This window comes from Homalodisca vitripennis, chromosome 5 (genome assembly GCF_021130785.1).
Source record: "Homalodisca vitripennis isolate AUS2020 chromosome 5, UT_GWSS_2.1, whole genome shotgun sequence".
In the NCBI taxonomy this organism is placed as follows: Eukaryota; Metazoa; Arthropoda; class Insecta; order Hemiptera; family Cicadellidae; genus Homalodisca; species Homalodisca vitripennis.
The window spans coordinates 66,854,537-66,882,254 of NC_060211.1; the positions used below are offsets into that span (position 1 = coordinate 66,854,537).

The following is a 27,718-nucleotide window of genomic DNA, read 5'->3' on the forward strand; positions in this document are numbered from 1 at the left end:
CTCATGAATGTCGTATTTATATCTTGTTTTGTCTACATGTTCATGAAATAATATGCAGATTTCAAAAGTTCCAAAAATAATGACAAGTTGAAAATATCTTTAAACTAATTTAATTACATAGCATTCTGAGGCTTGCTACGGGACAACGTGTGCACGTCCAAGTACAAGGGTAACCCCGTAATTCTGTGGTGTTCTTGACGCAGTGGTTACACTGTAGATAAGTTTTCGTTATTTGATAGTTAGGTATAGGTGATATCCTACATGTAACGCCTTTACCTATGTTTATTTTTAATTAATGTATAACTATTGCTTTATTACTGCCATTAAATTTTATTATATTAATTGTAAAAACAAAATAAAGACGAGAAGAAGCCTTAAAATATTTGTATTTGGTAATCATTCTTCAAAAAGCCAATACACTAGACTCGACATCAGTTAGCCTTGATTAATTGTATGAAGCAAAAACACATTTTGTATAATATTAATAATTTCGGCATACCAAACCTCATTGAACAATTTATGATGTTCTCAAACGTAAAATATAGGCTGCAATTGCAGGGTTCTCAGTATCTAATATAACAATTGACAGAACATGAAAATGTATAACTAAAATTTGAGACGGAAAGATGTATCATTGAGTACTTGAACTGTAGCAAGTACAGCTACCATGATTCGTGAATTACAACTTATACTATTGGAGTATGTGATTAGTCAAACCGAATAGTATGAATAACATTTTATTATTCTAGTGTGAACCGTGGTGGAACTACTCAATACTTGTTTTAAACCAAATTTGAAGTTGGATTTTGCTTACTCTTACGATTCCTATTCCTTAAACAACAATAACAATAATAATAAATAGTTTTGAATAAAACCTCTTAGGCCTACTTAATATGCAGTTATTTAATAAATAATGAAGAAATTAATAATTACGACATCTGAATCATAAATTGCGGTGACCCTTAATTTGCGAAATTAAAAAAATGATTTAGTACTACTTGGCATTTTGTGCGTTCAATTTTATTTTAAATCTAAATCCTCAGATAACATCACAATTGGGTCGATATTATTTTTAGAGAAAAATGTACAATAAAAATAGATGTTCCTGGATGAAAATTCTTTCTTGGGAGTTTATTTTATTATTGCCTTGATACATATTGGGATTTGTGACAATAAGAGAAAAATAGTTATTCGTATGAGTTTTACTGTTTTTTGGAAACTGTTGCTTAATTAACCAACACAATATGAGTAACCCGTGAACAATAATTAACCCGTTTAGCATGCAATAATAGACCTATTGCTAGAAATATAGCTTTACTATATAGGCCTGGCTGATCTTAAAATTATATCTACCCATAGGCCTGGCTATCTTAAAATTATATCTACCTAAGTGGTTTACTTCTTCTAGTTCTTATAAACTGTCAAACAGTAGTCGTGCTTCAGGTTGCATATGTTGGGAATTAATGTCAAAGTATGTCTGATCTATTTCTCACATAGCGTTGATAATGGAGAACTTAATTCTTACACTATTAAAGCCAGCCGTAAATTATTCTCTTTTTATCTTCCATTTAACAACCATTAATTAGAACAAATAGTAATAAAGTATTAAACATATGTGAGGATTAAAGTTAACAAAACAGACTTTCAATAATATTTGTACATATGTATTCTTGTTCAAATAAACTATTCTTATATACTTTAAATATATAGTTATAATTGTAAAATATAAATTCCTCTAAAGGCCACTAAGTTGAACTGAATTAAACGCCCTAACACCTACTGTATATAGGGTGACGCGTAATTAATTACTAAAACTTTATAAAGGTATAAAAAGGTGAAAGCAAATCAATTTCAACATATATAGGATAATTTTGATCATTATATTTACAAAGGTGTGTTAACAAATCTCTATTTATCCAAATATGTTAACTTTACTGAATAGTATTTCGTAATTTATTAAAGAAAAGTCTGTCAACAGTGTTAATAAAATACCAAGGGTAGATAATTTTCACACCATTTTTATCGGAAACGAACTTGTAAAACAAATGTAACAGTAATAATAAATATTTTAAATTTGTAAATTGTACAGTGAAAAGAATAGGATTATATGGAAAAATTATTGTTTTACTGATATTAACATGATACATACACTATTAGTAGGATAGAAATTAAAAAATTAAGTACTTGTAGAGATATAAGAAACGAAACAACTAATTGTTCTTGCAAATTTAACTTTATTTTACTAACCATATACATTCAGGGTAACAGTCGATACTAAAAATAATAAATCAGGTTTCAAAAGTACAAATATTTTTAATTTCCCGTTCTTATTAGAATGGTTTTGTAAACATGGAAATAACAAATCAATTGCAAATCATTATAACCAAGGAAATAACATTAATTGTCATTAAGCTACGAAATAAACAAAAAAGGAATAGGCCTAATTCATATTTAAAAAAGTAGTTAATAGCAATTAAACTTAATCTAGGGAAAACACAAAACTATACAAAACAAGCATTAAAGAACAAAAAATATTTGAATATTTTTAAGTAGCTAAATATTATTAATAAAATCATAATACAGCTTTTATATATTGTCCTCTATGATACCCGTCACCGATTTAATACAAGTATAAAGTAATATGAAAGTAATCAACATCGTATAAATTATTAGTGGTAAGTAGCTATATATGATGAGCCTAAAAAACTAAACAATCATACTATTAGTATTACAGTAGTAGAAACACATATGGTAAAGAACTATTCTTAAACAAACATGCTATAAAAATTATACTATTCGTGTGAAGGAAATAAAAATATGCCCGTCATATGTCAACTTACTCTAGTGTCAGCTATTCTTTCACATGCATAGTATACTAAAACCACAAAGAATAAAAATGTATCAATAATATCACTAACTAACCATGGACAATTAACAGTAAAATAAATTTGAAATAGAAAATTAAAAATGTATTTTCATAATCCACTCCTCCTATTAAATATAAGTATAAAATAAGATGCAAGTGATCTATATTAAAAAATCATGAGTTATAAATAGCTATATACGAGTATTATTATTAAAATCATGATAGATTTTGTAATCTGTCCCCTATGATAACCGTCACCGATTTAATACAAGAATAATAAAAGGTAATAACTATATATTAATAAAATTATAGTATAAATATACACATGCATGTGTCGAGACCAGGCAAGGACTGAAATCTGTTAGACGTGGTCCTCGATTATGGATGGTCTAGCAGATACTCAGCGATCTTGCGTGGCAAGTACAGCTTTTGTACTTTGTCCTCTAAGTGGACATTTCCAATAGACTGTATCACCACAGTTCTGCACAGCTCCATCAATGACCGAGGTTCCGCTGAAACAACAGACATACATCGTTTAATACAATTTCATTTTCATAAATCAGTGTGATTATGTGTGGTAAAATGTATAGCATTTAAATTGAATATGGTCAGCTTAAGTTAAGTTTATCATTTAACATATATTTGTTGCATTGTACTGTTAGTAATATCCAGGCAATGTAATGTGCATTATATTCTTTCAAATACAACATAATTATTTCTGATTACTTTTTTATAACAAGAGAAAATAATTATAAGAATTAAAATAAAGAACACAGACTATTACTACAAATATGTTACTGTACTTTATTTGAAATAAATAAAATAGTACAGCTTTTAATTTTTAATTATAATTTTTAAAATTTTTAATATTTAATAAACAATTAAACAACGTACGTTATATACAGAGTTTTGATATTAATCCTCTTAATACACTTAATACTTTTTTAATTGTAATAAGATTCTATTACGGTATAAGAAGAAACACTAATTATTATCAGTTTAACAATTTTTTTCAAAAGTCTTTTCTAAAATAAAGTCTTGAGATTTTATATATACAATATTTATTTCCCCCTAATTTATTCCTTTATTATTACATTTAATAGATATACCTTATGTTATGATATATTATATTATTATTTTAGTCTTTACTATCAAACAAGGTAAAACCCCTAGGAAAATAGTATGTAATGTTGTACAGCGCAATAGTATACATTAGAAATATCAATGAAAAAGAGTATAAAAAGTTCTAGAAGAAAGGAAGGCTTACTCACAGTCCAAGCCACCGATGTACGTCATCGTTATTTGACAGGGTACTGAGCTGGTGCTGATGATGGGGAACAGCACTTTCCCCCGTAGTCCAGTGAAGGCATGCCCCAGGTAACGTGTCTCCCCATACAGATGCATGACAAAACCTAGGGTCCCCTCATGCATGTCCAGGACAACTAAAACATAAAACATGTAATAATATAACATTAAAAAAATGATACTGCAGAAGATTTTCTAGTTAGTTAGCTATTCCGATATATAAAGTTATTTTCCACTAAAAAAAACTAATAAGCGTATGTATTCAAATCTCTATCAATATTTATTATCAAACATATAAAATTTGAATAACTCTCTCTTTACCGTGTTTGGTTATGTGCATGCTCAACTTGTTGTCTCTTTATTCGTACACTACTCATTGGAACATCTCACGTTTAAATAATAGCTGGATAAACTGACTCTTATAAATTTACCGTAAAACTTAATGATTAACACTTTAATTGTTTGGTAATTGTACTCTTGTTATTTCCTCAATAAGAAGCTAATGTTAGAATAATATTAGGTATTATAATTGTTTTAATTGAAGAACAACTTACCACCAAAACTCTCAGGCACTTCAAACTCATCGGATGGTATTACAGCAGGATAGTCAGCACCCATGTTGCAAATATGACGTAGTGTCAGGGTTTCGAGGTTCCAACCCCAGGACTGATCGTTACTCCCCACGATCGCCTAGAAACAATAAATATGGCATGAAACCAAATATCCACTGTAAATACTCAATTTCTTGTCAGTAAGTAAAAAGCGCACAATATAGGTTCAGTTTTAAACTCGATAATGCTTAGTAAAAACTTTATCGTGTGAATATTTCATTAAAGTAGACAACAATTAAACAAACATTTTAAAAGTGACACACAAACCTAATCACTGTATTTGTATTTAAAAATCTAATACTTACATTGATTCCTTCGCTTTTTAGAGGGGCGTCTTTTGTCGCAACGCCCACCATAGGGTGGAAGCCACGAAGTTCGATTGGCCATTGAATTGCCCAAAAGTGGATTCCTTGATTAAATCCAACTTTTCCTCTAACGGCATCGGATGCTCCGGTTGGTAATGATCGAAAGCATGTGAGAGGGCATTTCGGCTGAAATTAATACACAATATTTGTATTAGGTTTGTTATACATTCACTACTAAGTATGAAAAATTGATGTTCAACGACATAGTTTTTAATTTGGGAACGATAGTAAGAAAAATAATTCTTACAGAACTTTAAAAATATGTAATTAATACGTAATCTTGATAAATGTTTCCTTTTTAAGACCGTAGTAGCCTCTGTATGACAGTTTTAGGTAGAAAGGTCGTAGGAAAGTGAGTGCAAAAGAGATCTCTTGTTTTTTTTGTTTTTTTTTAATGTCAAATGAAATAAAGTAGCAAGAAACTCCAAAGAGAGAAGTCTTGCTACGTATTCTTGTATTTTTCGATATACTATTATATAGGTGTATGTCCTTCATAGTAGTTTATTAACATCATACAACAATTAATTATTTAGTCCTTATAAAAATGTTATCCAAACGTTTTTTTTACAAAAGACAGCCCGAACTTAAGATTATGTTTAATGTGGTATAAATACATAATTAATATTTTGGACTACGTTAGTTGTTACTAAATTTTCATATAGATAATCATAGTAACTTAAGGGTGATTATTGAAAAACCGTTACGTTCTTTGATTTTACTGTTATGCTCAGTTGTTTTTTAAGAAGACAACTCTTTGGGTTACCTCTGAGAATCTTACAATAAACCAGATATGATGGTATAAACCTGAAGCACCGCAATACATTTATATTGAAACAAATTATGATTCACAGAGATTCTAATTAACACATCCCAAAATTTCTGTGTAAAATCACTTAGCTCTCGAATTTAGCGAAATGCTATAATAAACTTTCCATAGAAGTTTAAATTCTAACATCTTTTGTGCCAAATCAGTCACAGTGTCTATGTCGGTCCCAGAGATCGTCTACTACACTTTAAACTTAGCCATTCAAATATTTCAAAGGTTAATAGTTATACCTTTCATTACTTAGCTTAAGCATTTTTGAAGTTATTCAAAAGAGTGCTATATAATTCTTGTATACAAATTAATTGTAGGTAGATTATAATTTTTCACTTTTATATTTCCTGCGTATTAGATAGGAAATTATTAATTAAAATTTATTATTATTCAAATATAACAATCTAAATTCATAGCAATAGTAAAATATTATTATTTTTCAACGTATAGCAGGACATTTTAGTTTTTAACAACCAAAGCCTTTATTGAGATATTTAGTAGAATATTTAAAATCTTCGTGTATCATTAGTTGTACTTTGGTTATAGATTTTTTTTCACCTACCTTGAAGTAGATGTTCTCAGAACAATCTTGAGAATTCCAGGCGTGCGTCAATTGCTGCTGATAAGTAGCTGGGGGAGTTTTAGTCTCCAACATCATTTTCAAACGCCTAGGAGGAGTCGGCAACCCCAACCAATTCTCGGTGGCTCTTCTCACTTCCTCCTCATTCTCGGTCCCTATAATGTACAGTAAATATATCTGGTAAGTTTTATATGTATTATATTAGACATGTGTAGTTAAACCATCGCAGAGATAATTTTGAGTATTTGTCAAGCATGGGCTATCTTGATAGCACTGCCCCCTCCCGATATAAATGATGACTGCTATATAGCTCAATTTAAACCTGCCATATTTTTTTATGTAATAGTCTATAAGAAGGTATGTCAAACACTAAATTTCTTGCGATATGAAACGGATTTGTTATCTAATGGTAAAAGAAAGAAACTTTAAGATAACAAATTTGACAGAAATGTATCTAAAATGTTATTGAGTAAAGTCTGACAGTAAAAAGGTATTCAACTATATTATTATTTGAAAAGAGTACTAAATCTGAAAGATTCAAATGGATCAAAATCCTTAGAAATTTATTCAATATAGCAGTACTATTTAAAATCACCTATTTATTACACAGCACATCATTCTGACACGTACCTCAAATTATGTTAAAACTCATATTTCTAAAGCTACGTGAGACGTCACTGTACATTTGGTTGTACAAACAGTTAATGACACTTTTTGTCCCTGTGATATAAAAAAGATACTACATTGCATATATTAGTTATAATCAATTAATTGATTAGTTGCAATGAATTAACTAATTTATTTTTATTTCCACTAAACAATTTACAATATCTGACCAGTGCAGTACTTTTTCCTGAGCTCTATACTGGCTAAACCAGAGGTCGTATTTCAAATTCTTCTTCAATTTTAAATTTCCGACAAGAAAGGTTCAGTCACCTTTTCTTGTATTTTTAACGGTTAAGCTACATACTAAGGCCTACTTTTCACTTCCTGGCAAACCTAATCTTGGACTTTAGTTACCACCAAATTCTTCTTGTCTACTAATTTTAGTAACATGATCCGTTCGATTCTCGAGGACGGATACAGATGTGAACATGAAATTTGGAAACCTTATCTGATTTAACCAATCACTAAATCCTTTTATCCCCGAATTTTAAAGCACTCACTTTTGGGGCCTGGGGCCCAGCGAGCCGGATGCGAGTATACATATATTATTACACTGCAAAGATAATAATGTATACGGTGAATTGTGAAACTGTTAAGTTTAATGGATACACTAGTCTTGGCAGGATCATCATACAACATTTTATCTGTCATATTGCTCACTGCTAAACCAACAGATCCGATATATTGGCTAGAAAACTTATCCAAGATCATCTCTCATATTAAAGAGAAAACAAAAAGTGTCTTAGGATAATGTCAAACTTATTAGCTCTGTAATGAAGCGGTTAGTTATCTTCCAAGAAAATGCAATCCAAATATTTGGAAATCACAGGAAAGAGTAATAAATTTTAGCTTGGTCTTAATGTCCAAGAGTGATCCATAACTAAAAAAATTGGAATCCTATTCGATCCATATGGCCTGAAGAAATATTGGTAATAGAATCGAATGTTGTATAAATTACTAAGTTTTTAAGTAGTTTCCGTAAATTAACCCCTAGATAATTTAATCATGAGTTTCACATTACTTTGTAATTCATATAGTATAATTATACACTATGAAAAATTAGTAATTGTATGAATGTAATAATGCATATTATAATGTATAATACTTACATGAGTCGTCGAGATCCTCGAATTCCAGATCCTCGAGTGACAGGTTGGCCAGGTACCTCAGAACCGCGAAAACTCCCGGATCACGGCGTACCTGTCTCCTGAGCTCCCTACGACTCGCCTCTATTCTCCTTCTGTAAGTAGAACTGATTCTGTGAACAATTAGAATACAATCATTAAACGAAATTCTGTACTGACTACATGTCTTCATACTTGTTGAAAGTTGTGCTTTGTACATATTGTTCCTTTTTATGTATTCGACAAGGAGTAAGCTATGTGAAAGTTTGGTGGAGTGTATTTTTGTACTAATTTACCAATTCCAGCTCTGAATATTCTATAAAATAATAAATATTTTTTTGGTTTTTAGAGAAACAAACACGTTTTATTTTTAATGTACTTTTAATTGTACATCTATAAAACATTTTTAATAACTTTATAAGGTATAAAAGAAAGTTACTACCTAACTTTTACTATCCATTTACAGATTGTTATATACCCTATATTAGTAATGTTGTCTTTTGAACTGACAAACTTGAGATTCATTCTCCGACTGGACCGTTTCCTATTAGATTCCAATCAGCAAAATCCATAATAAAACCTCTTTACTTGTTTGAATTAATCAATTAAATTGTTTCAATTAAGTGTTTAATCAACTTTTTATCTTTTTCAAAATCATTATTATAGTTTTCCTGTTCTTTTTTCTAACATTTCTAAATACATTCTTATCTTACTTCCAATGCTATTTCCTGTAAACCTCGTTTCCTTTTAATAATGTTTTCAAGAAAATATACAGGGTGAGTCAGAAATATGGTAAAATATTTTAAGACGTGATTCTAGAGATAAAAATAAGAAACAAATGTTATATAAAGGTAGGTTCGGAAACGCTCCCTTACTGAGTAATGGCTGGCGAAAGATTTTGCTTTGTTTTAAGTTCACCTGGTGAAATTAAGTGATTCTGAAAGGTTTTGTTCTTACTTTTTAACTCAAATAAGATAGATTTATAAAGATAATCGCATGAAAAATCAAATAAAACCAATCTAGAAGTTGGTATCTGACTGAAATTTTTTACACATTATATATGAGTTATGGTTAACACTTTAACACGGGAAATTTCTTTTATCCATCCCTGATTTTTAATAAAATTTTTTAAAATTTATTTATAAACATTTCTAATTTTTTAATACATTTTGGCATGTAAAATAAAAACTAAACCCCTGTAAATAAATTTTAAAACCCCTGTGTTAAAGTTTAAATTATACCTCAATTAGCATGTTGTAAAAATATCAAATCCATATCTTTTATAGTTTCTGAGAAAACGGGTCATTTGCATAAAAATTTAAAGTTTTCGGCAAATCGCAAATAAAGTAGAAATAAACTTTTATTACCTGTATAAATAGGGGTTTAGTGCATTCCTGCACCATAGAATGGCTGGTCTGGGTCCTCCTCATCTAAAAATGCTTCTTCCAGCTTTCTTTTTGCATTTTCTCTTTGTTGTCTGGCTTTTTTCAATAAACTAGAAAGCATTCGCTCGGCTCGTAGTACACGTAATTTGCCCAGTTCACACATCACTGAGGCTGTATTATCAGTAACAGTCATTCCAAGTTCTTTTAGCACTAGACATCTAGTTTCATTGCCCTTATTAAAATTTAAAATGGCATCATAGACTCCAAATTTTAGGGTTTTCAGACCTACAAATACTGTTTTAGGTATTCGCGACCAAATCACTGCATTGACCGATTCGTTAGGGTTTTGTGACTTGCCATGAAGGCATTTCTTTAGTAGATTAGGGTCTGACAGATCCTGGAAAATAGGTTTTATGGCAGTCATAATAGCTTCAGGTATGTGGTGCTGACGGTGGTCATATTTTTCTTTTTTGGCTATGACTCGCTAGTATTTGCACCAACCGAAAACCCCCCCCCTCTGAGCACCCCCCTTTTTCACAAAGTCCGTGCTGGGGGGTTTCATTTGTGGATAACAGGTGAAAATATTTAGCCCATATAGCTTTCTTCATTCCGTCCAAATTCCCAGAATTCCTTCTGATAGCCAAGCCGTAATATTTTTGTATAGCTAAGATGCGCTCATCGGTAAGTCCATCTCTTCCTCCAATAGTTTTCCCATCAGAAAGAACATTTTTCCCACATTTCATTTTTAGTTTCCTAAGTCTTGAGCCCATACGCTTTTGAACATGTCCACAACACTCCAGTTTTTCAATCACACATTGGTCTCCATATGGCCTACTCTGAAGAACTGTACTGAACGCACTTGAATCTCCGTCCCAAAGGAAAAAAACGTCATGACATTGTCCTACATAAAGTTGAATAACTCCGTTTGTATTTATAGTACAATAGTGGGAGTGGTCTTAAATAAAAACTAAGATGCAGAGGAATACAAAAATGCAATAAAAAAAATTACGATATTTTTGAAGAATTATGCCTACCGAACCCCCTTAAGTATTTTAACCAGTTTTGTTCTTACTTTTTAACTTAAATAAGATAGATTTATAAAGATAATCGCATGAAAAATCAAATAAAACCAATCTAGAAGTTGTAGTGTGAACATTTTTTGAGAAAAAGTATGAAAATTTCCAAAAATCTAATAACAAAAATACCGTCTTAACTGTTTGATGTCGAATAAAATTGTTAAATGACCAATAAACAAATTGTTTTTCCTAATACAGATTGTAGAGAATTTAATTCTGAAAACAACCATAATAAGCAAAGTTAACTAAATGTGTAAAAAAGTTATGATAGTGACTCCTCACGTATTACACTACACAGCAAACTTTTGCTGTTTTATAATAAGGAATGAGTATCTGATTATTAACAGCTCGTGAAAAAGAAACATATTTTTAGTTTAAAATTTATTTTTAAATACAATAAACATCTACAATCGCTTTAAGTCTCACAGGAAGATTAAAGATGATGCTTAAAATGAACTCCGTTGTTCGAACTGCACGCGTTCAGGCGTCTTCTCATCAAGTTTCGGACCCGTTCAAAACCTCCAGGTGTCTGCTTAATGGTTTCTATTCCAATGTTTAATCGGAGTTCTTCAATGGTATCTATTGGGCAAGAGTAAACTAATGTTTTTAAATGTCCCCTAAGATAAACGTCCAAAGGATTTAAGTCCGGTGATCTTGCTGGCTATGAAACTGGTCTACCTCGGCCTATCGATTAATTTGTGAAACTCTCATTTAGGTGTCCACGAACAGCCAGAAAGTAGTGCGCAGGTGCCCCGTCATGCATAAACCACATGTTTTGGCGCAAATGCAGAGGTACATCATCAAGCAGGTTAGGTAGCTCGTCTCTTAAAAAGTTCAAGTATACCACGCCATTAAGCCTGGGAGGAAGCACGAATGCGACTAAATGATCTGCTAAGATTCCAGCCCAAACATTTACTGAAAACTGATGTGGGCGATTAGGTTTTATAGCATGAGGATTTCTGTCTGCCCAAATGTGGTTGTTATGGAAGTTAATGATAGCTGTTCTTGTAAAGTGAGCCTCATTGGTAAACAAAATTGTATTTAAAAAATTTGGATCAGCACATTTTAACAGAAGCCATCGACAAAAACAACATGGGGAGCGTAGTCTAGTGGCAAAAAATTTGGACAAGCTGGAAGTGGTATGGGTGTAACTGGTACTCGTGTAGTATTCTCCGAATACTAGATAGGCTGACATTTAACTGTACTGATAATTATCTAGTGCTCTTTTCAGGATAATCATAAATTTCATTAACAACCAACTCTTCTAATTCAACAGTCTTACATGATCGGGCGATGCCTGCATTAATATGCTTCGAAGACTTCAAAGAACCTGTTTCAGATAGGCGTTGATGAATAGTGGCAAAAATCTTGGGCTTGGATACCTGCGGTTAGGAAAATTCTCTTGATACAGTCGTCTTGCTGAAGTACTATTGCAGCGTCCCAAACCATACATTAAACATGCATGTCTGCTAATTCAGAGTTTGAATACACATGAACATTACCTTCCATTTTTACTAAATTAAACACACAACACAAAATCACTAATAAAATGGATGGAAATAACTGGTTAAAATACTTAACACAAGCACATAGTATCTTTACAGTTTGTTGTTTTGTTCAAAAATGAAGTGACATATGTCATCTAATAATAAATGCCCTGCTGATTATTTATTATTTAAAAATGTTTAAACAGTTGTTGTTTAAATTATTAATTTTTACCAGCTGTTACCAATCAGATACTTATTCCTTATTATAAAACAGCAAACAATTGCTGTGTAGTGTCATACGTGAGGAGTCAATATCATAGCTTTTTTACACATTTAGTTAACTTTGCTTATTATGGTTGTTTTCAGAATTAAATTCTCCACAATCTTTATTAGGAAAAACAATTTGTTTATTGGTCATTTAACAATTTTATTCGACATCAAACAGTTAAGACGGTACTTTTGTTATTAGATTTTTGGCAATTTTCATACTTTTTCTCAAAAACTGTTCACACTACAACTTCTAGAGTGGTTTTATTTGATTTTTCAGGTGATTATATTTATAAATCTATCTTATTTGAGTTAAAAAGTAAGAACAAAACCTTTCAGAATCACTTAATTTCACCAGGTGAACTGAAAACAAAACAAAAACTTTCGCCAGCCATTACTCAGTAATGGAGCGTTTCCGGACCTACCTTTATATAACATTTTTTTCTTATTTTTAACTCCAGAATCACGTCTTAAAATATTTTACCATATTTCTGACTCACCCTGTATAATTAATTGCACAAAACTTCTTTAAATTGTTTGGAAATAATTTGTTTGCAATGTTAAACCTTTTTTAAGTATTATCAATCAGGAACTAAATTTCTTTTACGTAGTCATAATCTTTTTAAATTTTTCATGTACGAAATTTTATAAAATATAGTAATAAATTTAGAAAATTGTGTTCATCCCTTACAAAGTATACTTATGTTTATATTTATAAAATATTGATTTTAATTATATTCTGTAATCTTAATAAAATTAAATTGTAAAAGATTAAAACAGATATTAAATTTTTAATCAGCGTTTCTTTATTGTTTATCTTGTGGCAAATTCATTTCCATTTCCTGTAATTTGTTATATTTTAATTTCCCCAATATCCATAATGCAAAAGATTATTACAAATTAAACAACAATTTGTTTTAACGTGTCTCTTAATTTTTCCACATTTTTGATGAAGACACAGAGTCTGTTTGGAAATGGTCGTTTAGGCTACATAGTTATAAATAGTTGCTTCTAATCGAACCATTATCTTTTGGTAAATCGGAACGAAACCTTTCTTTTACTCCTTTATCAGGGAAATTTGAAAAAGTTATCACGTGATTACCTAATATGCTGTTGATCCCTGGACTTACCATTATCTACAATTACGTTGCAACAATGTTATATTTCCCTTGTTTACAAAACGAGAATATTTACTATATTAAGAATACTATACTAGAAATATTTGTGACATATATAAATCTTATAAATAAAAATATTCCGCAGTAAATATGTCCATACATTTCATAAAAAGATAATATGTTAATCATTTGGCACCTACTAGTTCTACATTATATAATTACAGGTTTGTTATATTAAGGTTTTTATAGTTTTTAAATATTTTTTATAATTGGTAAAATTTCTTTAATTGGTTTTGTATGAGAAATTAACAGTTTTGGAAATTTTACACCAAAATTTTGCTAAGGGAATTCTAGGAAATTTATTGTTAAATAACTATTAAATGATCGGCAATAATCATTTACTGACAATTTTCCATTCTAAATCTGTAGAATCTGCTATTTACAAAATTATATTATTTGTAAAAACTATATGTAATTGTTTTAAAACTTTATTTCGTCCTTTTCTTATAATCTATATACCCAATAATTGTATTAGGTTTTCATTATATAAAGTGTTTGTTTAAAATCATAGTCTTAATCTTTTGTTGGTTAGGAAAATGTTATTTTCTTATAGTTATATTAAAGGGTATCATTTTTCATTAGCACGACATTTATTTTCTCTAATATATTATATAATATGATTAATAAGTTATACATTATAAAATAATATTATGACAGGTAGTCTACAAACAGTGTATGTATGTTTACTAACCTCCTCCAGTTCCTAACATTGCGGCGTTGCCTGTTGATCGCAGTGATGGGACTCATGGTCTTGAATATCACGACACGAACTATATCACTCCAAAAGAGAGACTGACGAGTCCAGCGTCTACCCCTAGGTCCCGCTGATAGTGGAGGAGGTAGGTGAGGTTAGGACGGTGCTTATATGCGGAGTGGGGATGTATAATATATCACCCAGCTATATTATAGTAGGGGTGTGGATGTCGAAATATGAGTGGTAATATAACAATATCAACAATAAATTTTATTGTATGATATTATGTACTTACTCCTATTAATATCAATAATTCTAAAACTAAATCTTGCATAAAGATATTCGTAATTGTGTAATTTTTTATGTTGGGGAAATATGGAACATTGTAACAATAACTATAATAATTCTGATTTCTCAATATCGTAAATTTACTGGGCTACCGAGGATTTAAAAAAGGAATGCATTAAAATCAATCTAAATATAAAATTATATACTTACCATTTATACTTATGTCATTTTACATTTCAATATACGCTTAAAGAATTTTTATGTACAATTATTTTCAATTGATAATAAATCACTATCAATGTTTCAGTGTTGAAAAGAAAGCATTACCTTATTTTTGTTATATAGGACAAATACTGCACATGTATATTAATTTATAACCTAGGTCCCTATACAACATTTGATTCTCTGATAAATATAATATAATAGTTGATGAAAAGTTAATTTATACCGATATATTATTAGATAAATACTCAAACATTTTACTGTGAAGAAGTCTAGTAGGCCTACATACTTTGTAACTAACGAGCAAAGTACTTCCGATTCCGATTATCAAGTAAAATATGCGAGGTCGAACTAGTGAAGTAAGTATTTTTTGTAATCTCTATTAAATTACATAATGTTAAATTACGTAATAAATCTTATTGCTTATATACAATACTTTATGTAAAAATTTGTAAACTGTAAAATTCTTATTCGTTTAAAGAATTGTTACCGCTTTAATATAGGGTTTTATGCGCACCATTTATCTCAAAATACTTTAACTTCCACCGCAGGATTTTAATCTAATGCAATATAATTGTAAAACCAACCATAATGTTGGTACAATATTAACACAAGAAAAATGTTTACCCCATAAGAAAAATATTAAACAATGTTATGGCCTTATTCTATGCATACAATAATATAGGCTGTCCCATTTAAATTGTCTGAATAATACTCACAAAAATGCTTTTTAGTTTTTCTTATTAATTCCACATTTTTCTCAAATGTAAAATTATATCTTCCACGAAAGTTGTTATTTTTTGGATCTTAAGTTTAACAGTTTACTTAAAACGCTCCAAACTTTGGTAACACTATCCGTTGTTACAGACAGATTGTATTTTTTTTTTAATAACATGTCTATACATATAAATAAAGAAGCTAATTTTTAATGTAACACCAGTTATTTCGTTCTTTTGCAGTCAGCTAGATTCAATACACACTGCGTGTTACTTCAAATGTAATGTCAGAAATTCCTGTTCCAAGAAAACGTACCATCCTCCGCCCTTTGTCTTGTGCCGCTTTATTTGACAAGTATTTTGGTACCAGTCGACACAAAGGGTGTGGGTCTACTTAGGAGACCGCCAAATTATGGGGATAAAGGCTAGATGTTTATTGACAGTTTAACTACTTCTGTGACTTCTTGGGAAATTAGCATGTGGTAAAATGTCGACTCTTTAGAATTGTAATAAAGACACTGCTACCTGCTACTGATATATTTATGGTGTTGTCAGCAAGGATTAGTAAACTTAGGGTTCGGGAAATTTCCAGGCGTCAGTGGTCTGTTCAGGGTCGTGGTCAATCGATCGGTGACCGTTCTTGTAAAACTATAGTGTGACTGAATACTCTATAATACAGGGCAGATGCGGTGCTAGTTTGAGAAATAAAAAACTTCTTATATGTGTATATTCGACTAGTTTATATTAGTAGTCAACCCGCGCGATGAGGCCAAGTCACTGGGTTGGTAGGCCTGGTCCTATCTCGTACACATACGACTCGTGTAACTCCGTCGTTCAATTAAACTTTAGTTAGATTGAGAACATTAAAAACACTTTTGACACCAGAAGAACATTTTATAAACACGATGAGTAAATAAATACATGTACTTTTAAAAATTTCATATATTTATTTATAATATTTATTAATCCCACCATGTTTACCATTGAAAAAAAATACTGGAAACCCGTGCATTTCAATAAAACTACTCGATAAATACTGAGCTAGTAACACATAGTTGTTTGAGTAATGGTAACACAATTCGTTAGGTTAGTGCAGCTTCTGTTTAGGTTATGCTTTCAAGGTAGTTTATTTCTCAAAAGTATAACCTAACTGGGAGCTGCACTAACCTAACGAACTTGTTATTAGTTTTTAATTGTGTAAGGTAACTCATGATTAACATTGGATTCTAAATTTTAAAAGATCAGTTCAAATTATGTGCTGTGACTACGTCCAAAGTGTTTAACGTTTTCGGATTCAAAATGCTACACAGTTTCAATAGCAGACAATCTAAAAATTATTTTATAGTCATGTATAAACATCACAATCTCCGCCTTTTGTCTTGTGTATTTGTATTTTATAGTCATGTATTAATCAAATAATACAAAATAGTCGAATCCACAACTAAGCAGTTTTTTTATTTCTCATACTAGCATCGAGTCTGCCCTGTATTATACGGTATTCAATCACAACATAGTTTTAGGAGAACGGTCACCGATCGACCTAGACCCTAACTGCCATGACACCTGGAAATTTCCAGAACCCAAAGTCCTAATCCTTGCCGACAACACCATAAACACATCTGCAGCAGGTAACAGTGTCTTTTTATTAGAATTAATTCTTAGAAATCTTAACAATGTTGGCTCTAGCAAAACTAATACATGTTGTTCTGATCATTAGAAATGTTTTTTGAACAGAGTCTAATTTGAAGACCCTGGTTAGAGAATCGTTTTATCTATTTATTTTTATTAAAAATTTTAACAAATAATTTGTTATATAATAACATATAAAGTTTAACAAGTTATTATTTTAACTTATTTAAATAAATTTCAAGAATTGTTACTTTTTATTGGCATTAGGTAATACTTAAGAGTAGTATTTATGGGTTGGTAATGAGTTATGTATGCTGCATATGACCTATTATTCTTATTATTATCCTTTAACCAATGTATGCAGGGTTTTTATAAAACGCTACTACCTAAGACCGGAAGTATATGACAATGGCAAGAATACGCGCTTCCTCACTGATAAGATAAACACCAAATTACCTAATAGCCGATATACAAACTTAAATCGACCGTCGTCTAATCTCTTATAAGGCGTCCCGCCTCAACTCCAATTTACGGTAAAGTTTCATCCGTTTATATAATTATATACTTCTTCAATAGACACAGCAGTGCCTTATCAACCTGATAGCTTGGTCAGTACATTTCAACTTTGCAATAATTAGAAAGCATATTCGTAACAAGCTCACCAGACCAACTCAAAACAAATGTTCTACTCCCCTTCTACACATCTGTGCGCCCCTTTAGGTAACAAATAGATTCAAAACTTGTGTGTGGAGTAAGTTTCATATAATGTTGAAAGCACTTGCCCTAACAGCATGCATAGGACATTAAACTTGTTTGCAAATTTGTACTCACTCCCTGTATCATTAAGAGAACAAAAACCCATATATAGTTAATAATTTCATTAATTAACATAAAAATATCTTACGTCAAACAAATTATACTAAATGAGATGCAGTCTATGAGATTTTAAACATTTTGTTATTTTATAAACCCGTTTTTATGTAAGGTGACAATGATTGTTCTAAAAGTTCGTCAAGTGTTGTACGGAAATTGTTAAACATGCATTATTTTTAAGACGTTGATAAGTTTTATGATTTTCTTTGCGTTATTACTATTATTATTTAATAATTGTAATTGGTTATTGATGTAATATCAATGGGATCTGAATGACGTTTTTTCTTATTTAAGGTGTCTCATAAACTACTAATGTGGAAGTGCTGTAACGCACTTCACACTTTAAGGCGTGGAAATCACCGGATTTCTAGGAGATTACCAGAGTTGAAGTTTATATAGAACTGTAGGAAACTTATGATAAGAAACTAAAATCTCGTTTGTGATGTCTATTCAAAAAAGCATTACATTATGAAAATGTGTGTTGAAATCGTATTTTAGAGCAAAACCAATAAATGTTTGCAATGTATTACATCCTGTAATTATAACTTCACTTTGTTCACCACCTAAAGAGGCCCTGATGTTTGAAAGACACATTTGAACTTGAACCCGACACACTGTCAGACGTCCAGCCTGTGCCGATGACGAATAATGAAGGCAGGGTCAATGATTATCTTCTGTATAGTATTAGATACGTAGACTTTATTTTAATAGACATCTATTAACTAAAGCTAATAAGTAATATGTATTACAAAAGAAAATAACTTTAACGAGTTTAACAAAATATTTGCTTTTCTGCTAAAGTTTATGGAGGCATTTCCTTTATGTTCTTTGGAGCAAACAACTGACCATTGCACTCTTCCACATCATGTTAGTTATTATGAAAATGCTTGAATATACGACCATTGCTGAATATAAAGATAAGCTAACTTATATATCATCTGACTAAAATTTGAAAACGAGGTTAGAGTACGGTTGATCTAGCAGACATTTTGTAATCCTTAAGAGTAAACTTTAACATACATGATAATATTAAAAATATGGTATGGTTTTGATTTATTATTAAAAATATGGTATCGTTTTCGTAATATCGTTATCGTTTTGGAATTTTGTAATATATATTATTTATTTGCTTTACTAACTGGTTTTCTTTCAAAAGTCAAAAGTGAGTAATTTATATTAAAAGTTGATTTGGAATTAATAAATCCTTTATTTATAAGATACGTCAGCAATGACGCAGGCATTTCGTGTTTAGACTTTATTTTTACAATAGAAATTGCAGAATTAAATATTTTAAGATTAATAACCTAAAATAAAACTTGAGGGGTTTTAAAATCGAAATACCACCCTAGGTATGTTTGTCGACTTACTTAAAGCATTCGACTGTGTTGACCAAAAAACTGGAATATCACGGCATCCGAGGCTTGCCACACCTGTGGCTTAGATCACTTCTAAGCGACAGAACTCAAGTTGTCCAGATTTCAGATCATCTTTCAAAACCAATTCAATTGGGCTATGGAGTCCCCCAAGGATCAACTCTCAGTCCGATTTTGTTTCTGATATAAATGTCAACGACATTGGGTCTTCTTACTGCACGGAAACGTCGTGCAGTATGCTGATGACACGACTCTCTGTATCCGCGGGAAACCAAAATCTCTTGTGGAAGAACAGACTTTTGTTGAAATCAACAATATTGTGTACAACACTTCAACAGCCTCAATCTCAAAACAAACACATCCAAAACGAATGTCATCAATTTTGCTCTGCGGCCTTTAGACTCTGAGTGTGACCCTGCCGTCATGATAGCAGATTCCATAACAGAAGAAGTCTACAGCTCGAAATTCCTTGGAATGCACCTTGATCAAGGTTTAACATGGATCGATCACAATGATCAAGTTTCCACCAAACTATCCTCAGGCATTTATCTTTTTGAGGTCCCTAGCCAAAATATTGCCCAACTCAGGTTCTGATGACGGCTTATTATGGCGTGATTTACCCCCACCTCTGCTACGGATTGGTATTTGCGGTGCTTGTGGAAACAGCCAGTTGATGAGAGTGTTCAAATTGCAAAAACAAGCGATTCGACTAATCGCACTTTTGCATTTCAGAGAGTCTTGAAGAGAAACCTTCAAAAATTGCAACTGTGGACTCCTGCCGGGTCTCTACATTTTCGAAACAACTCTGTTTGGTATGTATAAATGTACCAAGACAAGTGGCCGAGACATACATTCACATGAGACCAGAGGCAGAGATAGCTTTCGAACTGGTAAACACAGAACGGTGGTTTATGAACCTTCACAGGCAGGTGTTCGTTTCATCAACAAGCTGTCGAATCGGATCAAACATGCTAAAACGCCCAAGGCGCTCAAAACCCGTTTGAAGTGCTTCTTTGGCATCACAAGCTTTTTATGATGTCAACGAGTTTTTGGCATGTAACTGGGAAACCCCCCAATCAGAAGATTGACTACCTCACTGAAAGTGGGAAAATTGGCGAGTCATGGAAAATGAATGAATGCTAAATTGTATGTCTGAGTGGGATTTTATGTAGTGTAAATAAAAAAATTTAGTTATAAAAAAACTGACGTTTGCTATACATGTAAAGCCATGTCTTTGCAATAAAGATTTGATTGATTGATCGATCATTATCTAATTTAACAATATAAATAAACCAATCCCAATACTTGTACTAAATTCAAGATACAAAACATTAAAAACAATATATATTTGAAAAAAAAAAAAAAAAAAAAATAGCAGTCGTGGGACTGCCAATAGAAGTGAAAACGGAACTATTAAGTTGAGAGTAATTAACAATACGTTATAGTAGCAGTACATCTGTAATTGTAAATGTGACGCGTTTTTAATTTTCCAATTTTAAAATCCACGAAAAATATTATCAAATAACTAGAAATCTATTTTACCACGCTAGTAAGATAAATCTTATACCGTAATAATACTCATTTCATGATGAAGAGGTTAAATATTAAAAACATAATTAAAATGAATAATGCTAAATTTTAAATACAAATATTCGTACAAATATTAAAAATGTTTAAAAATATATTCGTTGTTTTCATTATTCATTTATCTGTATAAAAATATGTTGTAATTGCTCAATATTAATAGTTAGTTAAACATAGAATACAAGTGAGTAAACACCGAGTGAACAACAGTGAGTTGAACACCGTTGTAAATAATACAGTTATTGCTACAGATAAAGTATATAATTGCAATAACAATTAAACCCACAATATTTTTAAAACTAATAAATTAGTTAAATTAACTTGGTTCTTTCGTAAAGGTATTTTTATTGCACAATAAACTAATTTATTGAGTTAATACGGTATCAGTGAGCCAATGCGCCAACTACAGTTCCGGCAGAAACGTTCACTCATCACTTCATACGCTACTACAGGCTCAAATAAACTTCCAATAAAAAAATGATAAATTACAAAAAAAATATTCATCTATTTTCACACAACTTTCTCGCTGACAAATTTTGTCTGACCAAAAAATAAAAAAAATCCTCGCTTACTACTTTTTCTTGTCATTGTAAACGCTATGTAAAATGTAAACAATAATCAAAATTATTTCGAAATTTTTTTAATATTTAAAAATGTAACCAATAAATTGCCAATATTAAGAGCTTTAATTTGACGCACCTTACAGAATTGTACGACATTGGCTTCACTTTTAAATCGCGAGAGGAAGCCGTAAAGGTCACTGATTTTCGCAGTCTGTTTTCATACTCCGCCGGGACAGTTTTAACACAGCGAGACTGACTTTTTCATGCAGGTTAGTAGTCCGCGGCCAAGTCTACGGTTAAAAAACACAGCGAGACTGACTTTTTCATGCAGGTTAGTATCATTAGCATGTCGGTGACGCGAACCGAGGATTTTACCCTCTACCAAAACGCTCAACGCGCCTAAAGAAGTTTTCACTTCAAAAACATTATGTAACTAAAGTAGCCAAGAATGTTACTAAGTAACGTTTATTTTGTTAAGTTTAATCATATTTTATATTACTAAGTTGCAACTGTTATAAACTTTTATAATTAAAGTGTTGGGGTTAATTTATTTTATAACATTATTATTTTAATTATATTAGGTTGTCACCCATTTCTATAGTTGAAGCACATATACTTATATATAATTGAGGAAACTCCTGGTTCGTGGCGAACTTGCATTCTCATTTCTCTACGGCTCACCGCCATTCTTCTACTCCTGACACTAGACCTTATCCTGTTGAAAGGGTGAATGCAAATATTACACATGGTTTAGCACTCTTCATCTACAATGAGCACTAAGCTATCCCTGAACAGCAAAATCAATTGTGCAATGAGACTACATCGTTATCTTCATTACATGTTTGAGTGGTCTTAGTGTCTGTAATGTCGAAGCAATGCAGATAGTTCGTTTGGAGCTACTTCGACGCCGCTTCTTTGCATCTTTTCAGACGGACGTCGTCCTAGGATACTAGGTGGGAAGTCTGTGGCAGTGTCAGATTTTAGATGCTGCACTAAACGGAAGATTAAATGGAGCTGAACTCAATAACATTTGTATTGAATCGTTCATGATTGTCACATGTCAATTTTTTAAATTTTAACGTTGTTGGTGGATAGACTTTGAAGAACGATTCTACATTTTTAACTATTTTTATTTTGATTAAAAATTAATACTTACTGGAACATTTCAGTACATGCTACTAATAATTACTATTATTTCAATGTATTATACAATGTTAGTAGAATGTAAATGTTATTTTATTATTTTTCCTTTATAGGAAGTTGTTTATGATTTACATTTGAGGCAAATATAAGGTAAATATATCGGTTCCATTATAAGGTATTTTGTGCAATTAGTTGTTTAAACGTTTTAGTGTGGTTTTTGGTAGTTAACAAAAAATACACTTCCTATGTAAAAAATAATTATTTGTTATATATAAAATATTGTAAAAATACTAGTTGAATATGTATAGGTATTTGTAAATCATTTATTTGTATTAAAAGTATGAGTTTATATCTGCAATTAGCCCAAAGTTATAATAAATAAAATGCAGGGTGTACAATCTTAGCGTACATACAACGCCAACCGAAAGGTCTATGCTATTTCACTCAGTACAATGTATCATGTGTACGAGTTAATTTTTTTATAATAGAAGAATAATACCAGTTGTGTAGTTATTTATCAATATTACAGTTATTGAGTAGTGTTCGGCCTTTACTTGAAAGTGGCAATGCCCCATCTTATTGTTAAATATTTGGTTTTTTTGTCATTATTATACTATCAAAAAAGATTGTATTTTACATTTGTAACACAAATTTAAAAATTTCAGCATTGCATGGTATTATTTGAAAGATTGTGACATGAAGTATGAAAGAAAATTATTTTGTTTGGTTATATTTAATTTAATATCACAGGCATAGCGATAAAACTAACGCTTTTTTCTATACACTTGTTACCGCGATTTCTAAACGAATAGAAGTAAGTATTGCTTTCTTCACCAACATGTTAAGAATGCAAAGGCCTTTAAAATTATGTACATTACAAAATATGTTTGAATATTAAAGTTATAAAATTTGTTTTAAAATTTTAAGATTTAAACATAGGACCTTTCAGAAACAACGAGCCTAAAGCTTAAACCATTTTTTAAACAGTTTAAGGAATCGGTATTTTCATAAATTTTGTATAGGCTACATGTAGCAATTGCTTCCTGACAGGTAAACATCCACCTGAATAATTAGCTACCATTTTAATTATTTTTAATACTTAGTTTCTTGAATTTAGTACAAGTATTGACATAGGTTTATTTATATTTTAAAATTATATATTTGGATGTACTATTGTTTTGTACTCTTTCCTGTAATTAGCAACCCATTTGAAGATGTTTAGGGACTACAATGTAACATCTTTTAGGTAAACGTACTGATTCTTAATGTATTATTATATTAATTAAGGTTAAGAACCATGAATTATTCCGTTCAGTTATCCTTAAACACTTATTGGCATCCCTAAAGTAAATGATGATAATAGTTAGAACTCAATGAATGCCTCCTAAATGAAAATGTATAGAAAAAAACATCTCAAAACTGTCTGTGTGGTGGGATAAACAATTTTTAGTTTTAGGAAGTTACATGCTGGCCTCTCTCCTAGTTTTGTGTTCTAAGACACATTCCATTATAGTTTGTCCGGAAACTCAAGAGCCCTGAGGGTTTGGCGACCCTCGCGCTCCAACGCACACAACGCAGCCCGGGCTACCTGCTGTTATGTTTGTTTACGTGATGCACATGATAGGCTTTAGTTTGCAAAACTGCTAATTTTTACTTTATTTATTTTAGAGATATTATTGCAATGTTTAATCTGAATCTTTATAAAAATAGCCTAAACTCGAAATTACCTACGACATTCCTGACATTTTATAACTAAAATGTTTAATAGTCAAGTCAAATTTTTTATATAAGTTAATCATACTTTTAAAATCAAACCGGTTAATAAAGTACATAATTAATATATATTGCAGGTATCTCACGAAGAGGTTTAAACTTTTAATTTTATATTACTTGCCAATTTATGTACCGAACATTCATTTAATAGGTTTAATACTATTGTATGAAATGTTTAGCTCTCTAGCAACTGTTGAAACAAAATGGTGGCATTTTAAGAAACACCTTTAAACAGTATATTTCGTTTTGTAAAATTATTTATTGTCATATTCTAGAGAACTAAAGCATTTCAATCAGAAAATTAGAACATAGCCTATTAAAACACCTACAATTACAGTCCACAATTATTCAAACAAATACCCACAGATAACAGCGCTTAACAAATGAATCGTAAATTCTTACAAAGAAGTTCGGCTGTATCGGGAGAATTTCCTCTTCTTTAGATCACAATTTTCAAGTTCAACTTTCCTTAGTGATTTCGGTTTGCCTGGAGAGCGGACCATTGATGCCCATATTAGTAGGCCTACTTCTCTTTCCTCATTTTACGAGATTTCTTGAATTAATCAAACGAGTTATTCATGAGATGAACTTTTGTACGAAGCAAAATAGTAAAATGTTCAATATGTCACCGTTTTGTTCTCGTACAATTGCTGATAAAAAAAATCATTAAACTTTTTTAATCTTATAGTTTATGTTAAATATTAAAGTTTAAATACAAATATTCGTTGTTAGATTAACCGTACTCTAATCTCGTTATGAAATTATAGTCAGATGACATATACATTTGGCCTAAGTTTAAAAAGAGGTACTCAGCAATGGTCGAATACTAAAGCTTTTTTACAACTAACAAAATATAGAATAGTGCAATACTAAGCCACCTGCTCCATGACATAAAGGGAATGCCTACGTATACTTTGCTCTTATTGGTGGTAGCTTATATTTCTCTTTATCAGAAAAACATTGTAAATACGGTAATCTCGTTAAACTTATGTACCTTTGTAATATAATAATTATTAGCTTTATTTATTTGCCTCTAATACACATTTTATAAAATAAAGTCTACAAAACGGTGCGCCTGAATTAGCACCCCCTGGACATAGCACCCCCTCGCTACTGACGTCATTTTGACGTCACGAAAGGGGGTGCTAAATCAGCACAGTGGCCGTGTCCAGGCCCTGAATAAGCACCCCCTTCGAATACGGGGGTCCTAATTCAGCGCCTTGACCGTGTTCATGTGCTGATTTAGCACCCCCTTCGAATAGGTGGGTCCTAATTCAGCGCCTTGACCGTGCTCATGTGCTGATTTTGCACCCCCTTGAATCTGGAGGCTGCTAAATCAGCGCCGTATTGATGAGATGAATAATTATCCCAGCGGAATAGAATAATAAATGTTTAACCATATTGCGATTTATTTTTCAATAAAATAAAATAATATAAGCACATTCACCCGGCAAGTGAGATATCCGGGTTCGAGTCCCGGCGGAGCAAGTACTTTTTGCGATTCAATATTTATTGAAAAAATAAAATAAGGCTATTGTCATTTATACGAACTTGATTAATGTATATATATATATATATATATGTGTGTGTGTGTGTGTATATATATATATATATATATATATATATATATATACTAATTTAAATATATTGCAATGAGTATATTTACTGCATTGCTGTGGTTTACTTAATATTTAAAAAAACAAACAGTTCATTACCAATTGTAAAAATACTATGCATAAAATATACTTAAGTAAAAGACTAGGTTCTAGGCATTCAAATACAGGTTTATTTTAAAGTAAAATTAATTTGAAATCATGGAACGAACAAAGCAGAGGAACTGATATTGCGTAAATCCGGCATGTGTAATAAATATACATGGTCAGAGATTATATCAACCTATTAACCACTTTAAAAACAATTATTTATTTATTTTAATTTTTAGAATACCAATCAAAAGCGGGAAAATTTAGAACCGTGAAATTGTAATTTTGCGACGGCTAAGAGCCAATTATTTTTAAGGACGTATCATAAACTGAATTATACTTTAAACTGAATAGTAGGTATAATTCAAACGCACTTGACATACAATTTAAATATTATTTTATATCTACAAGAATCAATATCATTCAGTTATATCCATATCGTTTAGTTCAACTATAAGTAAAAAAAAAACGTTGAAAACAATGTTGAAACACGTAGCAATAAATATACTACCGTATTTTCAAAAGCGTTACTGCTTAGGTCAAAACATACATTTATATACTGAGTATTATGGATCTACATTGCTTAATTTCTCCTGTGTCGGTTAGTGTGCGTTTTTTTGTTGTTGTTAACAATGGAATATCTTGGAAAATCTAAAAGGAAAACCTAATAAATTTAATCCTACCAAGTCTTGGTCAAAATTTTATGGCGGCTAAAAATATATTATATGTTATCTTTAATACTTTAAAAATAGTGGCTATTAAAATATTTTACATTTTAACTTCTTAAAATCTACAACTATTCTATATTGCAAGAAAATGAATTTGAGAGGGTTCTATCACAAATCTAATGACCAAGTATATAAAATATCATATGCACAGATTTACTGTAACAAAACATTGTCGACATTGAGGTTCTCAGCGAGTAGGTCACAATACAAAAATCGAGTAATCGGCAGCTCCAGAATATCTTATGCCAATCAATTGTGCTCATATCTTAGTCCCTTCATTTTAAGTACAGGAAATACATTAATATCTGTTACCAAGCAAATTTTTTTTCTAATAAATTAAAAACTAAGAGAGATATTGCAAATTTATATAGTAAATTTTTAATCCTGTTTAGAATGAAAGACAAAAACAAACGTCTTCATTAACAATAATAAACTTTTGTATTTATCATAAAGCTTAAGTTTATTCACAATATATGTTAAAAAAACTAAATAAAGTGACTAGGTTATCTGGTATATATTAAGAATAATAAACAACAAGAAAAATCGTACAGTAATATTCAGACAATAATGCTTTTATAGATGAAAAAATCAAAGATAAGCGGTTTCATTGGAAATACATCTGATTGACGCTTGACTAAACTTTCGTAAATAAATTTGTTCTAAAACAACAGATATTTAAATAAATTTATCAAACATCAAACA

The 27,718-nt window shown here is 30.9% G+C and overlaps 1 protein-coding gene across 1 annotated transcript in view; it reads right to left on the reverse strand.

The window, feature by feature from the left end:
• Positions 1 to 2,263: 2,263 nt before the first annotated feature.
• LOC124363497 (protein gustavus-like) overlaps positions 2,264 to 27,718 on the reverse strand; it is a 31,313-nt gene continuing 5,858 nt past the window's right edge. The window contains exons 2-7 of the mRNA XM_046818746.1: positions 8,320 to 8,468; positions 6,527 to 6,699; positions 5,088 to 5,273; positions 4,726 to 4,861; positions 4,138 to 4,308; positions 2,264 to 3,378 (exon numbers count right to left, since the gene is read on the reverse strand). Of these exons, the coding sequence (XP_046674702.1) occupies positions 3,245 to 3,378; positions 4,138 to 4,308; positions 4,726 to 4,861; positions 5,088 to 5,273; positions 6,527 to 6,699; positions 8,320 to 8,468 (949 nt within the window). The 3' untranslated portion in view covers positions 2,264 to 3,244. The remainder of the gene's footprint in view (positions 3,379 to 4,137; positions 4,309 to 4,725; positions 4,862 to 5,087; positions 5,274 to 6,526; positions 6,700 to 8,319; positions 8,469 to 27,718) is intronic.